Here is a 13,866-nt window from a genome sequence, read left to right as displayed (position 1 = left end):
TACCATGAATACGACGATAGAGATGTTAAGCATTTCGGATAATGACTATTTTAAAGGTTTCAAAGATATGAAATGATATGTCGACCCCGTTTTATGTTTTCCCGTGATGTTATCCTTGTTTGATAGTCTCGCCTTATAATTGTTCCTTCAAGGTGAGGGCAAGTAGGCTATCCGATTATTCCATAATGTAATCGGAGGTTACCGACCTTACGTCACTCCGATAAAGTCAGTAGTTTTTCACTTGGGCTCTATTCGCGCATGCTTTATATTTACATATGATTTATTTAATGACACCGTGTCGTCCAACGGGCGACCGGACGACACACCATCCGCCTGGGTGGGCACACCACCGACGCGGGAGGCCGGACGCGGGCTTATACACCGTTCCTATATGGACGAGCGATATACACCGATCCTACGTGGTCGGGCAGTTTACTTACGATACTTACATGTTTTTTTAAAAAGCATGCATGGCATCCGCCTCGGGGGCACTCGGATGATGCATCCCACATTCCACGGTCCGCTCGGTAAAGCGTTACACCGCACTTCCATATGGTCTCGGTAGTCACCGCACTTATATGGTCGAGGCGTTACACACGCACCTACACGGTCGGGCGGTTTGTAGTATCTATATAGTACTCCAAAGGTAAAGATAACTTGCACAATATCTATCGTGGTAGACAAACAAAGAAAGTTACGGTTATATCACTCTCCTATGTCGTGTTTTATGTTCTCTATTATGATTTCGTGATATTACTCATGCCTTACATACTCGGTACATTACTGCGACGCCCGATTCGTGGTGCCGTGTTTTCATGCGCGCGGTACGCCGCATTGAGTAAAGGCCGCACGGAAGACGTTCCGGCGGGAGTTGCGCACTCTATTTATTCGGGAGTGCCGCCGAGTCGATTATACGTCTTTGTGCGGTTGTTCGAAGTTAGAGACTTTGCACACGAGTCGCGGGTCTAGAGTGTCGGCTTGAAAAATGGCCACGCTTGAATGCCGACATGTTTTTATTATACATTATGTTACGAAAGCCCTTATGTTTACAGATTGTGTTTTAATCGGAAACGACAAAAGATTTTGAAAGTTTTACTATGTATTTTATTTTTGTTTAGTCTAAGAATCTAAAGAAAGTATGTATGTAATAAGAGTCAGCGGGTTCGCTCGGCTCCGAATATGGGGTCGGGTGCCCATCACACCCTAGTAGGGTCGGGGTGTGACACTACGAACCCTTCGGTTCCCTCTGTTAGTGTCAAAACTGGAGCAGAAGTCAACCTCTTCATCAACTCTTCGAAAATTTGCTCACACGCATCTGACCATTGAAATTTAACCTTTGTATGAGTTAACTTAGTCAATGGGGCTGAGATAGAGGAAAATCCCTCTACGAAACGTCTGTAATAGTTTGCCAGACCCAAGAAACTTCTTATAACGGACACTGAGGTAGGTCTGGGCCAATTCTTTACGGCATCTATTTTCTAAGAATCAACTTTCACACCTTCCCCAGAAATCACGTGGCCGAGAAACACCACTGACTTAAGCCAAAATTCACACTTTGAGAATTTAGCATAAAGGTCACGACCCTGAAGTGTCTGCAACACTATTTTGAGATATTTTGCATGTTCAGTTTCACTACGGGAATACACTAAAATATCATCAATGAACACAATGATGAATAAATCAAGATAAGACTTGAAGACTCTGTTCATAATGTCCATAAAAGCAGTTGGTGCATTTGTCAACCCAAATGACATGACAAGAAACTCGAAGTGACCATAACGGTTTCTGAAAGCGGTCTTAGGAATACAACTTCCTTAACCTTTAACTGATGGTATCCTAATCTGAGGTCAATTTTGAAATAACACTGGGCACCCTGAAGTTGGTCAAACAAATCATCCATTCTGGGGTGAGGATATCTGTTCTTAGTTAATTTATCGTTAATTATACATCCTTAATTTTTATTACCAACTTATAATAAATTACTCCCTACGTTTATCGTCCTTACTAAAAAAACTTGTCTCAAGATATTTGTAGTTTTATTTAATCAAGACAAAACTAAGTAGTAGTTTTTTCTCATTTACACTTGAATTAATTAGCAACATTTAAGAGGTTCTCACCATTGATGGAGTAGATTTATTGAGAAGAGATTATATGAAATATGTTGAGAGGGTAAAATAGTCAGAATATACCCTTATAAACATTTTATGAAAGAGCGCGTTCATGAAAAATGCGTCAAATATTTTGAAACAGACTTAATTAAGCAAAGACGGATAATTTATTAGCAAATTAGTACCTTTCCCAAAGAGGAAAAAAGGCAGTGCATCCCACAAATCACTATTCCAGATAGTACTTTGTTAGCTGTTACTACTACTATTATTGAAAGAAATATTCATTCTAACGAAAGAAGGGGTGAACTGCACAAGGAGAGTCAGGGAAATTTCAGTGGAGGGTCAAAGCGATTGAACTGGGGCCACTCTTCACGACAGATCGATCAAGCACTTCAGTTTTGAGATTCTCAATTTCATTTCCATTTTTCTTGCTCCATCTTCGGTAATCTCTTTTCTCTTTTTCTACGTAGACCTGTCATTGCTTTCCTTTATTTCGACTTTTCTAATTATATATGTATATATTCCATTCATCTGTTTTTTTTTTTTCAATTATTATGCGAATTTGATTTTCTTCGTTTGTCCACGAGTGTTGATCGGAAAATTGGATTATGTTGGACGTTTTATAGTGCCGCTGGAGAATAATTTACTCTAAGACGGCAAAAAATTACACTGTAGATACAAAGGTTAATTTTTTATTTATGTATATATAGTAGATGTTGAATTCTCTTGACTTGACTTGTTCGTGTTGTTGGAAATCCTAGCTCCGCCACTGATTAGGTCTCCTGTTCTAATTGCGGGTTATTTTGCAATCTAATTTGGTAAATTTTGGTGATTTGCTATGAAGTCTGCATGACATTGAATTGATAGTCCTATAATTCAGTTGTCTTCAGGAGAATTAGACTTGTCCTGGACTGTTGATTCCTTTTTCTGTTATTGGTATGTGATTGCTGAGAATTGGGCTTGGTTGAAACCTGAATATGCAACGTAAGCTTAAAAAGATTCAAAATAGACACGCACACAGGATACAATAATTATCTTCAAATGCCAGCGAATTGAATTTCAATAAAGAATTAATAGAAAACGGAATCACTGAAGTCTTCGAGTTATTTTCCTTGGTTTAACAATACTTCTCGTTTTTCCAATATTTGCGGATTCCTTAATTTTTTTTTTCTTCCCCATAAAGGGAATAGGGTCATTAGGTGTCATCTCTACAAAGGAGCCGAATGAAACCAAAGTTTCATGTTCGGTTTTGAATTAGAGACATTAAAATTAATGAGTCCATGTCAACTATGACCCCTAGACTTCCAAGCTAAAGATGCTAGCTACTGGACCATTTGTATATTATATGCATCAGGATCCCAATTTATGGATCTCTCGTTTTGAGAAATCAAAATAAGAGGCTCAAACCATTTCTTCTGACTCTTTTCCAAATTCAATAAATATAGGTCATATTTTTTAACCTTATCAAGAAAAAAGAATAATTATTTTCATCGGTTGATAAGGGAAGAAAATCGACCCTTGGGTTCATTTCGTAAGAGATAAAAAATTTGATCCCGAAGACTCGCTTTCAATTCTGATCTCTGATATAGAACAGTTGGTTATTTACCATTGATAGAAATTGGTTGGTAGTTCGACCGTTACCAATGGTAAATTACAGAGAGAATAAAATTCGCTTGTACAGTGTGAGTCTGTGAGTATTTATTGTGTTTGCTAGCACGCTAAGCGTTTTACTTTCTTTGCTTTGTTATCCATGAGGGGAACGGACATCCTAGACAAATCTGAACCAGACAGAGTCAAAGCACATTGATATTTCTTTTGCCATAGTATAATGAAGATTCTATTTCTGGTTTGTGGATCAATTGGGATCTAGAAAACATATAGCAGTCTTTTTATTCTTGTACCTTAGCTGCTTTCTCTTTTGCGTTAATAAAATTTATTCGTCAGGCTCTTGAACAAGTAGTATAAAATACGGAAAGGGCCAAAATATACCCCTGTACTACTCGAAATAGCTTAAATATACCCTCCGTTTGAGCATCCGTTCAGTTATGACCCTACCTTATACTTTGGCACTAATTTGCCCCTAATTTAGATAGAGGAACACTTGGCAAGCTCATAAGCAAATAAATCATCCCCAATTTTAAATACCCGGTTCACTTTACAAACCCAAACCCGACCTGAAACCATTTATTTTCTCTTCTTCTTCTCTTTTCCATCCAACCTCCATCAATGGAAACTCTCTTCTTTCTATCTTCATTCTCCCATTTCATTTCGTTCCTTTCTTCCCTAACAATAATCTCATGTGCAATAGGATTACTGTCAAGGTTACCATCTTTAATTAAGGTTCATTTTCAACGAGAAATTCTCCAAAAATTATTTAGGTTAATACTCAAATTAAGTTGGTGTAATGATATCTATAAAACCCCAGCATCCCGTTGGAACTTATATCATGTAAAGTTGTATTGCCATCATTTTACTTTGGTTGAGTTACTGGTTTACCCTTTTCAGACTTGCCTCAATTTTAGTAGTATATGCTGCAGTATTTGAAGTTTTCTACCACAGAAAAGTAACTGCTGGGAGTGCGCGAGTTTGTAGGTGTAAAGTGGCGTTATTTCGTCATCTTCGATCAGGGAATTTTTTTTTACTGTGATTTATTAGCTCATAGATTGTGGAATAAAAATTCCCAAATTAAGAGAAAATGCATTAACAGTTTATAATAGAATTAATGCAAAAGTAAATGAATACAATCAGAGATATAATATACAAAAATTATTGGAAAGTTGTAAATAATCTGATTCCTTAGAGCGTCTGATGAATTACAGTTGCACGACGTTGTAGAAGAAAGGAGAAATACAAGAATGAAGGAGTTGCGTTTCATTTAAGCTCTATGTAAGATTAAGAGAGAATGGTTCCATTGATGAAGGTGGTTTCAACTCGGGTATGGGATTGTAAAGTGAACCGGATATTCAAAATTGGGGATGGATTATTTGCTTCAGAGCTTGCCATGTGTCCCTCTGTCTAAATTAAGGGCAAATTAGTGTCAAAATATAACAGAAGGGTCGTAATTGAACGGATACTCAAACGGAGGGTATATTTAAGCATTGGTTCTCAGGTGACAGGTAGTTTGAAAGACTTAGGTTCACCAAAATGTCAAGTGTGATAATAGATTATTCATTTCTTGGCTTTGTACTTTTCACATGCAACAGATTTATCAGTAGAAAAGATGGACATCAACTGCTTCAACCAAGCCGTAGAGGGGCCACAATTATATTTTATTGCTCGCCAATGATTCTACGTTAACATGCTTATCCTCTAATGTGATTGGTTTGAGACACACTTTGTACACTTCTGCCACTATGATGCTCGAATAGCTGGTTTATTATATTTGGTTATACTTCTAGTCAAGTGTGTCTAGTTATTTTCCCTTGAGTGCTAAAGAGAAGGGAATTGAAAGGTGTTGATCCCTCTTATTAAGAATGTAGACAGACCTCTCAACAGATAGCTAATTTCTTTTCCCAAAAAAAAAAAAAAAAAAACCCAATTCTCTCCTGGATGATAGACCTGTTGACTTTTATTGGGGAGAGGATGAGCAGCGCCCATCACCCAAAAGGTTTGAGAGTATAGCTTTTTTGTCCTTTGGGATTTTGTGAAGTTTGGAGATACCTTAGAAATCTACTGATGTCCTGTCTAAGTTCTGAAAATTCACGTTAATCCTTCTGTATAGAAGTTCCTTCTCTCGTTCAGTTCCTGGCTTCACCACTATTTCTAAGCATTTGTTCTTGTGGAATTGATCAGCATGCTTAGCTGGAGGATAAGGAAATGTAGAAATAGAAAGCATGTATTTAATGACTTTACCCTCTTTCTTTATGTTTCTGTAGTGATTGCTATTGACTTAATTTTTCTTCAGCCAAGTTTTGAAGTCTCGTATAGCCACGTCATTCTTATTGTTTTCTTTCCTTAATTTAAAATTTATGGGTTTGCATTGCTTGGCAGTGAATAAGTGAAACTTCAGGGATCATCCTGTAGTTTCCTTGCATTTTGAAGCTTAGACATGGCAGAAAAGGCATGTGTAAAGCGACTCCAGAAGGAATATAGAGCACTTTGTAAAGTATGTATCTTTGTTCCTTCAGTGAATATATTATACATAAATTTGTTGCATTATAAGACAGCTTCCTTTACTTCCCATGGAAATGAGTATGTCAGAGCCCCTGCTTAAACTGCAGGTTGACCACATTGGATTTTACATATTATGTACTCTAGCTGTGACTTTCATCCCCTCATGACATTACCACTCTAAATTAGTTATAGCTTAACATTTTTTGAGAAGGGAAGGATTTTTTTGAGAAGGCTTAACGTTTGTCAACTTAGTTGAAGTTCTTTAGTTTTCTCCACCTGATTGCCAGAGGTGAAAGCATGGCACTTGTATTCTTAAATCCTAACTAGGAGCTAGGTTTTATTTCGTGGACCTATTGGTATTGGACAACCGCCCCTGTGCCTTTGTCAATTAGACTCTTCTCGGCGATGCATGTTTGGACATTTCTACTCTGATCTGATTCTTCTGAAAGTGATGAAGTTTATTATATTGCAGGAACCTGTCTCCCATGTTTTGGCCCGCCCTTCTCCAAATGATATTCTTGAGTGGCGTAAGTCCCTACTGCTTGTTCTCTCTACCTGTGTTTGTCTATATATTTAGTAGAACATATAGATTTCATGAACTTTGTCTAGTTCCTTCTTTTTTCCCTCAAATAAGCAGACCGTCTTATTCCTTTCCTGTTGATACCTCCTCTGCATGAATTTTTGTTTTCACTTGTTTGTGTGCCATGCATCTAAATACACTATCGTAAGGCTGTCTAATACGGAATCAAATTGCACGAATCACCTAAATGCACTGCCGATAATGCGTTCAAAGGAATGAAATTGACATGTATTATCTGATGCTCTTCTTCTAGTACATAGGAGTATATTTTACCAGGCTTGCTTGCCAATGTGCTATAATTTTAGCTTCATTTGTCAGATAACTCATTACCTGTTTGCTTTGCTTTTCCTAATCTTCCCTCTTTTACCTAAATCTCATGTCCAGATTACGTTTTGGAGGGGAGTGAAGGAACGCCCTTTGCAGGTTGCTACTTACTCTAACTAACTTTGATATTTATTTTGACAATACACTTGTACTAAAATGTGATGCGCCTTCTTCCCAAACCTTATCCATTTGACTATCTTTTTATCTCCTTTAAATACTTTGTCATTTTTCTCTGAGTTTGTCTTGCTCTTTTGGTTGTTGTCTCTGAAATGTCGCCAACTCCAATAATAAGGTGGATTTTATTACGGTAAGATCAAGTTTCCTCCAGAATATCCATTTAAACCTCCAGGAATCAGGTAATCTATATTCAAATCAGTTTGATATTCCCAGACTTTTTTCTACTCATTGAGAAATGTCTCCATAAGGCATTTCTTTTTGTTTCTTGGAATCACATCAACTATGTTTTCTTTGTATGTAGCATGGTTACCCCAAATGGAAGATTTATGACGCAAAAGAAAATCTGTTTATCTATGAGTGACTGTAAGTGCTTATTGAGTGCATTGTAGTTACAGTTGTCTGTTGTTTTGAGTGGATTCGGTGTTCCTGACCTTCGATTGCCGTATGCTTCACAGTTCACCCAGAGAGCTGGAACCCTATGTGGTCTGTGTCAAGGTAATAAGTCACAATATACTTATCAAAGAGAACAAAGTATGGTGATTTATATGTTCAATAGTTACTTTAGGGCTTTCTTGGTACAAGAATTTAATTATTTCTATATTTTTATTCTGAGAATATTGAAACAAGGGAAGTTTTCTGACTGTTCAAAATAAAACCTGTATTATAATGAAAATATGTGTTTCACTTCTTTTTTCTTAATAAAAAACTGTATTTAACTTCATTCATCAATTTTGGTTTTCAGCATTAAAAGATAAAGTAAATAAAAGTTAAGAAATATAACTTTTGGTTTTCAGAACCACTTCTCCCTCCTCCACCTGCTACCCATACAATTCCGCCAACCAGCAATCCCCTTCACCCCCATCTTTCCCCACTGTGTTTCCCTCCCAGCCACCCCGCAGCTCTCCTCTTTTTCCACCTTTTTTGTATAATTAAAATGTGATATGAAACATCTTTCTGATTACTGTTCAGAACAAAGTAGCAAAAACCTGTTCTTTTAGTTTTCTGAAAAAAGTTGAAAATTTACCGTTTCTATACTGGATGCATAATCTTCTTTCTTAATTTGGACTGATCGTCCTTTATTTCCCATGCAGCATACTTACAGGACTGCTCTCATTTATGGTAAAGTTCCCGCAACTCATGCAACGCAATGGACCTGCTTTCCGTTTCATCTCTGATTTATTTTGTATTGTGCTCTTTCTTTGAGTTATCTTTCATGTGTATGACATTTATATTCTTCTGTCTTTGCACATCCAACACGCACTATACAAAATAAGCTCCTTATTTTGAACTCACCTGCTATAGGTTGAAAATCCAAAGTCATCCCACTACATCAGGACTTATTCAACATAGCATAAAGTCACCTTTGAATAGTGGAAAGGAGAGGAGGGAGCTGTCTTGAACTCTTTCCATATTGCCCTTTGCCTGCCTAGAAAACTGCACTTAACCCTCCCGGGTTCCCAGCCCGTCTGTGAGGATGCCTTTCTCTTTTCTTTCTTCCGAGATGGTTACTGCCCGTTGACACTGTCACTCAAGCAATCTTACTGTCTGTCCAACCTCTCCTGCCCCAACTGGACCAACTTATATATATACCACATGACATATGGACAGGGAGGGAGAGAGAGACCCTGTGGTGAATTAATTTGTATCTTCTTTCTGTAATTGTATAATTGTATCTTGAGGGGCTAACTGAGAAATAATTTCCCTTCTTTGTGGACGTTTCCATATTAGGCCTGCATTATCCACAACGCTTATTGTTACTATCTTGAAACCCATAGACGACAAATCCATGAAATATTCTTTTCTGTAACTCCTTAGTTTAAATCTCTTTTTGCTTCCCGATCATTAATTTGCATTAGTGGCAACTTATGTCTCCCATACTGCAGATGGACACTAGTCCTACCACAGGCAGCGTAACAACAACAGTTGATGAGAAACAGAAGCTTGCTACGGCTTCTCTTGCTTTCAATTGTAAAAAGTGAGTCAACTACAAGTTCCATGCTGCAAACCTTGCACTTGTTTAAGATAATTGTATTAAGCTGGCATGATGAGAAACAGATACTATTTTCACAATTTGTGAATTGATTTAACTGCACTTTTTATTTAATCCCAGTGAAGTTACTTTTGTTTTTTATTTTTTTATGACAGCCCTACCTTTAGAAAATTGTTTCCAGAATATGTGGAGAAGTATGAAGAGCAGCAGCTCCTGGTGCATCCTGTTCAGGAGCAGGTGTCATCCGTGCCAACTCAAGCGGGAAATTCCACACCCTTGTTGGATGGTCTGAATAGAGCAGAGCCCCGTAAGGACCTGAAAAACCAACGGAGGAAATCTTTGCCAACTTGGTCGTTGCTGCTGCTAGTATCAGTTTTTGGCGTTGTAATGGCCCTGCCTCTACTTCAGCTTTGATGGTTAGTTCCATTAGGCAGGGAACTTATTCTTCTGCCATACTATAGAACAAAGTATCCGAAATATGTGGTTGTCTAATACTTATCTGGGTTATTACCGGTAAGTGCAAAATGTTCTAGGTTTTTCATATATCTCTTGGAATGTATAGAAATGTGTCTAGCGGAAATCAAGCTGATGCCTTGGTCTAGACGACGGGTTTTTGTTTTCTAGTATGGGTAGTCTTGTCTCTTCAAATATGAAATTCTGATGTTATGGTGAAGGGGCTCAGAGTTGCAAATGGTGACCGTTTATCTTTTTTTTTCTCCCCCTTTTCTGATTGGAAAACATTTTCCTCGGGGTTCCTTTTGTGGCGGTAGGAGGTAGGTTGTCGCATCACTAACTTGCTATGCTTCTCGTCATGCTGACTAATCCAAGGTACTTCCTGTAAAATATCATATCTGCATTAGTGCTTTCTTTCCCTTGGAGATTGATAGGTCTTACTAACCCTCGTTTAAACGTAAAGAGTGTGGATTAGCACTCCAAAACACTATTGTCATACTCTACAAAACAAAGCATAAAGTGCATACTGTACCACTAAGTTGACTATTTTTTAACCTGAACTATGTAAAGGTATTGGATACATGCTTTTGTTCAATGCTTGAGCCTTGAAGGAAACTACTGCCTTTTTCCTTGTAAGCTGTTGTGATTACATTACACCAAAATTGTTAAATGCAAGCTTCGAAAAGAAAATTTAATTTCATATTGGTTAGCGTCTAAATTAAACAGTCGATGTGGCAGTCCATTTGTAGCAAAGCAAGGGTACTGGGATAATGTAGAATAACAGCATTACTTCCTTTTCAAAATCTATAATTCAGCTTAATAACATTCCTCTTACGTGAATCTCGCAGCGTTGTCCAATTTTCAACTTTCAACAGTGAAAGGCTTATGCTTTCACTGCTTTGCCAAACATATCCCAAACTAACGTAACCACCATAGATCTCATCCTGAAACAAACTTATAGGCACCATTATTGGCACCAAACCAATAAATACATGATATTGTCTCTCGTATGGCAAAAGGCGTGGCTTTTCACCCCAGAGACGCTGCAAAGACAAACAACACATTGTCTAGGTATTTTTGGGCCAATCCGATGTGATCTTAGGTCTGGGTGTCCACAGCTGTAAGTCTTCAGTTAAAACTTTCCACCGCATAAACTTAGAAGTGATTGCCGAAACAGACCAAACTCATATGAAGAATAGTTCCAGAAACCCGAAACTTCAATCATATCATTGTAGCAGCCACAAAATATATGAAAGCTAACGATCATCGAAGAACTAAAATACTCTTCTGTAAGAGAATTGATTGCTTCATTCTCAAATAGAGATGCCCACTGCATTGTTTACACATATACAATATATTCACTGCCTATAAGCAGATGAAAGTGTCAAACTTTACAACTGCACCAAGAATCAAAAACTTTAAACAATTGAATAAGATTTCTGGAGACACCATTCTTCTCCAAATTCCATAGCAAACATGCTGTTTCAACAAAAAGCAGGTTCACTTCATCTGCCTCCTTGTTCTACATCCACATTTCTGGGACTTGACGGATTACCCCTCCTATCCCTACTCAAAAGTCTTTTCAATGACCTCAATCTTGTTGGCATTGGAGATTTATGTTCTTCTTCTACTTCATTAATCGGCCTTGGAATATCAATTACCAATGACACACACGGCCTATCACTCGTTGAGCCTGATGATGATGACGACGATGATGGTGGTGGTGGAGGACAAGCTGAGTTATTAGAAGAATTAGAACCTTGTAAAGATTCCTCCAAACTTGGACCAAATGTGCTCACTTGAGTCTCATTTCCCCAAAACAACACATTAGTTGGAAAATTTGGCACCTCTTCTTCCACTGTTGATTCTTGGGAAATGGGGTTCTGATCAGAAGAAATTTTAGACACTGGATTTCTACAAAGAGGGCAAGTAGAATGAGACTGAAACCACATATCAATGCAATCAACATGAAATCCATGATTGCATTTAGGCAAAAGTCTTGCTTTTTCACCTTCAGATACATCACAAAGACAAACAGCACATTCCAATCCATCTTTGAATTCTTTAGGATTAAATAAAACTACTGGAATTGTTTTAAGAACTGAAGGTTCAAGCCCTGGGAATAGAGCAGTGGTAACATTAACTTCTTGATGACCTGGCGAAAAATCGAAGCGGCGGCGCCTGCGGGTGATGTTGGGATCGCTGTTGCCAGCTTGGCGATGGCGATTCCAGAACCATTTTGAGTAAAGGTGGAGGGAAAAGATAAAAAATAAAACAAGAAAAAGAACTACGATTGCCACCACTAGTATTTTTCCAGTGAGCTGAAACACACTTGAATCGTTTATTTTACTAGGGGTGTGAAAAGTATCTGCCATTTTTAGACAACTATTTCCTTGTGCTAATCCAGAAAGTTTAATACCAATTCTTTTTTAAAAAAATAGGGGTAGGGGAAATGGTGGAGTGGATTACAAGGTGGTAATCTCCTTGTAATCGAACCTCAGGTGAATGTTCAGGTAGCCAATCAACTGAGCTATTAAGATTCCTTGTTTAGTTTCAATTCTGGATTACCAAATCCTCGGGAGTTTTTAAGAACCTGAAAACAGAACAAGCGGAGTTTTTTTTTCTTTTTTGTTTGTTGGATCTACAAAATTTGAAAATGTTTCAGCCAGCAAGAAAAAAAAAGTACAAAAAAGGAAGATTTTTGAGATTTAAATAGGATCTCCACTGAAAGTAGTCTAGAGATAAAGGGGAAAACTCAAATTGTCGAGCAAGTGTTCAACAAAATTCCCAAGTGACAAAGAGTTATATCAAATGAAAACAAAGACTTGGGATTCAGAACAAACCCAGCAAGGAACTTAACTTTCTGGGTTTGTAGCAAAAATGAAAAATAAAAGAACACAATAGAAAGGGAATAGATGAAGATGATTTTTTTTTTATCTGTAGTTGAATTGGGACTAGAGAGATATATTGCTACATATAGAGTTGAGGTGTGAAGAAGATAAAGATTTGGTCTTAAAGAGGAGAAAAAGTGTAGAAGAAGATATTTGAGACTTAAGAAAATGACAGTGGAAGGTATATTAATGAAAGAAGAATGAATGATAGATGAGGAAAAAGAGTCAGGAAAAGAGTCTTACCATGGCTGGCTGCTGTGGCGTCTAGAATAGGAGTAATAAAAAAATATGAGACGACGAAGAAGATTTCAAACTTTCAAATAAGAATCCCCCAACACCAGGGAGGTTTCTGCTCTGACCATGTTTTTGAACTTTCTTTTATACTTTTTCCCTAACCCAGTGTCCAATATCTATATTGGGTTTCAATTAATTTGAATGTGAAAGGGCTCATTTAATGGGAAAACGCTTTGTAATAACGGTGTGTTTGGTATAAAGAAAAATGTTATCTTAAAAGTATTTTCCTAGAAGATAAATAAGTTTCTTATTTGTCTGGTATTTGATAATTAAGCAAAGAATATCACCCCCAATTTTTTTTTTATATAATTTACGCAAACATTATAGAGGTGGCGGGATGGAGGTATGGTGAGAGGAGACAATTAATGTGGAATGTTATTTATAAAACTTGTTTTCTTACTTTCATTAGAAAGACATTTTTCTCATTTTTAAGGAATTTATTGTCCTAAAGAAAATATTCTCCAAAAGCTTTTGATCACCCAAACATGAAAATTTTGAAAAATATTTGTTGAAAAATTCTTTCCTTCATGCCAAACACACCCTATATTTTTTGTTATTTCCAAGTGGAGGTTGAAGGTGCCACATATGCAGCGAGCCCCGTGAAGACCCCGCCGTTAGGTGAATGTATTAAAAAGGATTCTACTTCAATTAGATAATTGACTCTTCTAGAAAAGGAAAACTTGTTTCATAAACCTCATAAATTCTTTTTTGCCAAAGTGACACAAGGTTTGAACATTTTTCTGACTAAAGGGAGAAGTGAATTTACTACTATTTCGTAGGACCTGCACTTACTTTTTTTTTTTTTGGAGGGATGGAGTGGGTTGAAAACAACCTCTCTATCTCCATAAGATAGCGATATGATCTGCGTGCACTTTATCTTTTTCAGATCTACCCATGAAATAACACTGAGTATGTTGTTGTTGTTATTGGGTGGGG

At 37.4% G+C, this 13,866-nt stretch overlaps 3 protein-coding genes across 3 annotated transcripts in view; 1 reads left to right on the top strand and 2 right to left on the bottom strand.

The window, feature by feature from the left end:
* Positions 1–7,523, bottom strand: part of LOC132052168 (ethylene-responsive transcription factor RAP2-12-like) — a 59,771-nt gene extending 52,248 nt beyond the window's left edge. Inside the window, exon 1 of the mRNA XM_059443563.1 lies at positions 7,513–7,523. The gene's annotated coding sequence lies outside the window, so the exon portion shown is untranslated. The remainder of the gene's footprint in view (positions 1–7,512) is intronic.
* Positions 2,300–9,983, top strand: LOC132052172 (ubiquitin-conjugating enzyme E2 34-like). Its single transcript, XM_059443566.1, has 10 exons — positions 2,300–2,550; positions 6,099–6,213; positions 6,694–6,748; positions 7,186–7,224; positions 7,418–7,481; positions 7,604–7,665; positions 7,758–7,797; positions 8,394–8,421; positions 9,186–9,277; positions 9,448–9,983. Exons 2-10 carry the CDS (start codon positions 6,157–6,159, stop codon positions 9,704–9,706), a joined length of 696 nt encoding a protein of 231 aa, XP_059299549.1. The 5' UTR covers positions 2,300–2,550; positions 6,099–6,156; the 3' UTR covers positions 9,707–9,983.
* Positions 9,984–11,017: 1,034 nt separating this feature from the next.
* On the bottom strand, positions 11,018–13,055 carry LOC132052171 (RING-H2 finger protein ATL3-like). The gene has a single exon (XM_059443565.1). The coding sequence runs from the start codon at positions 12,118–12,120 to the stop codon at positions 11,251–11,253; it is 870 nt and encodes a 289-aa protein (XP_059299548.1). The 5' UTR covers positions 12,121–13,055; the 3' UTR covers positions 11,018–11,250.
* Positions 13,056–13,866: the final 811 nt, after the last annotated feature.

Source organism: Lycium ferocissimum, chromosome 4 (genome assembly GCF_029784015.1).
Source record: "Lycium ferocissimum isolate CSIRO_LF1 chromosome 4, AGI_CSIRO_Lferr_CH_V1, whole genome shotgun sequence".
Classification (NCBI taxonomy): Eukaryota; Viridiplantae; Streptophyta; class Magnoliopsida; order Solanales; family Solanaceae; genus Lycium; species Lycium ferocissimum.
This window is presented reverse-complemented; position numbering and strand designations above follow the sequence as displayed.

Coding starts and splice junctions, on each gene's coding strand:
- LOC132052171 (XM_059443565.1), bottom strand. CDS start 12,120: ATGGCAGATACTTTTCACACCCCTAGTAAAATAAACGATTCAAGTGTG.
- LOC132052172 (XM_059443566.1), top strand. CDS start 6,157: ATGGCAGAAAAGGCATGTGTAAAGCGACTCCAGAAGGAATATAGAGCA. Junction 6,214..6,693: donor AATATAGAGCACTTTGTAAA/GTATGTATCTTT, acceptor ATTATATTGCAG/GAACCTGTCTCCCATGTTTT. Junction 9,278..9,447: donor CTTGCTTTCAATTGTAAAAA/GTGAGTCAACTA, acceptor TTTTTATGACAG/CCCTACCTTTAGAAAATTGT.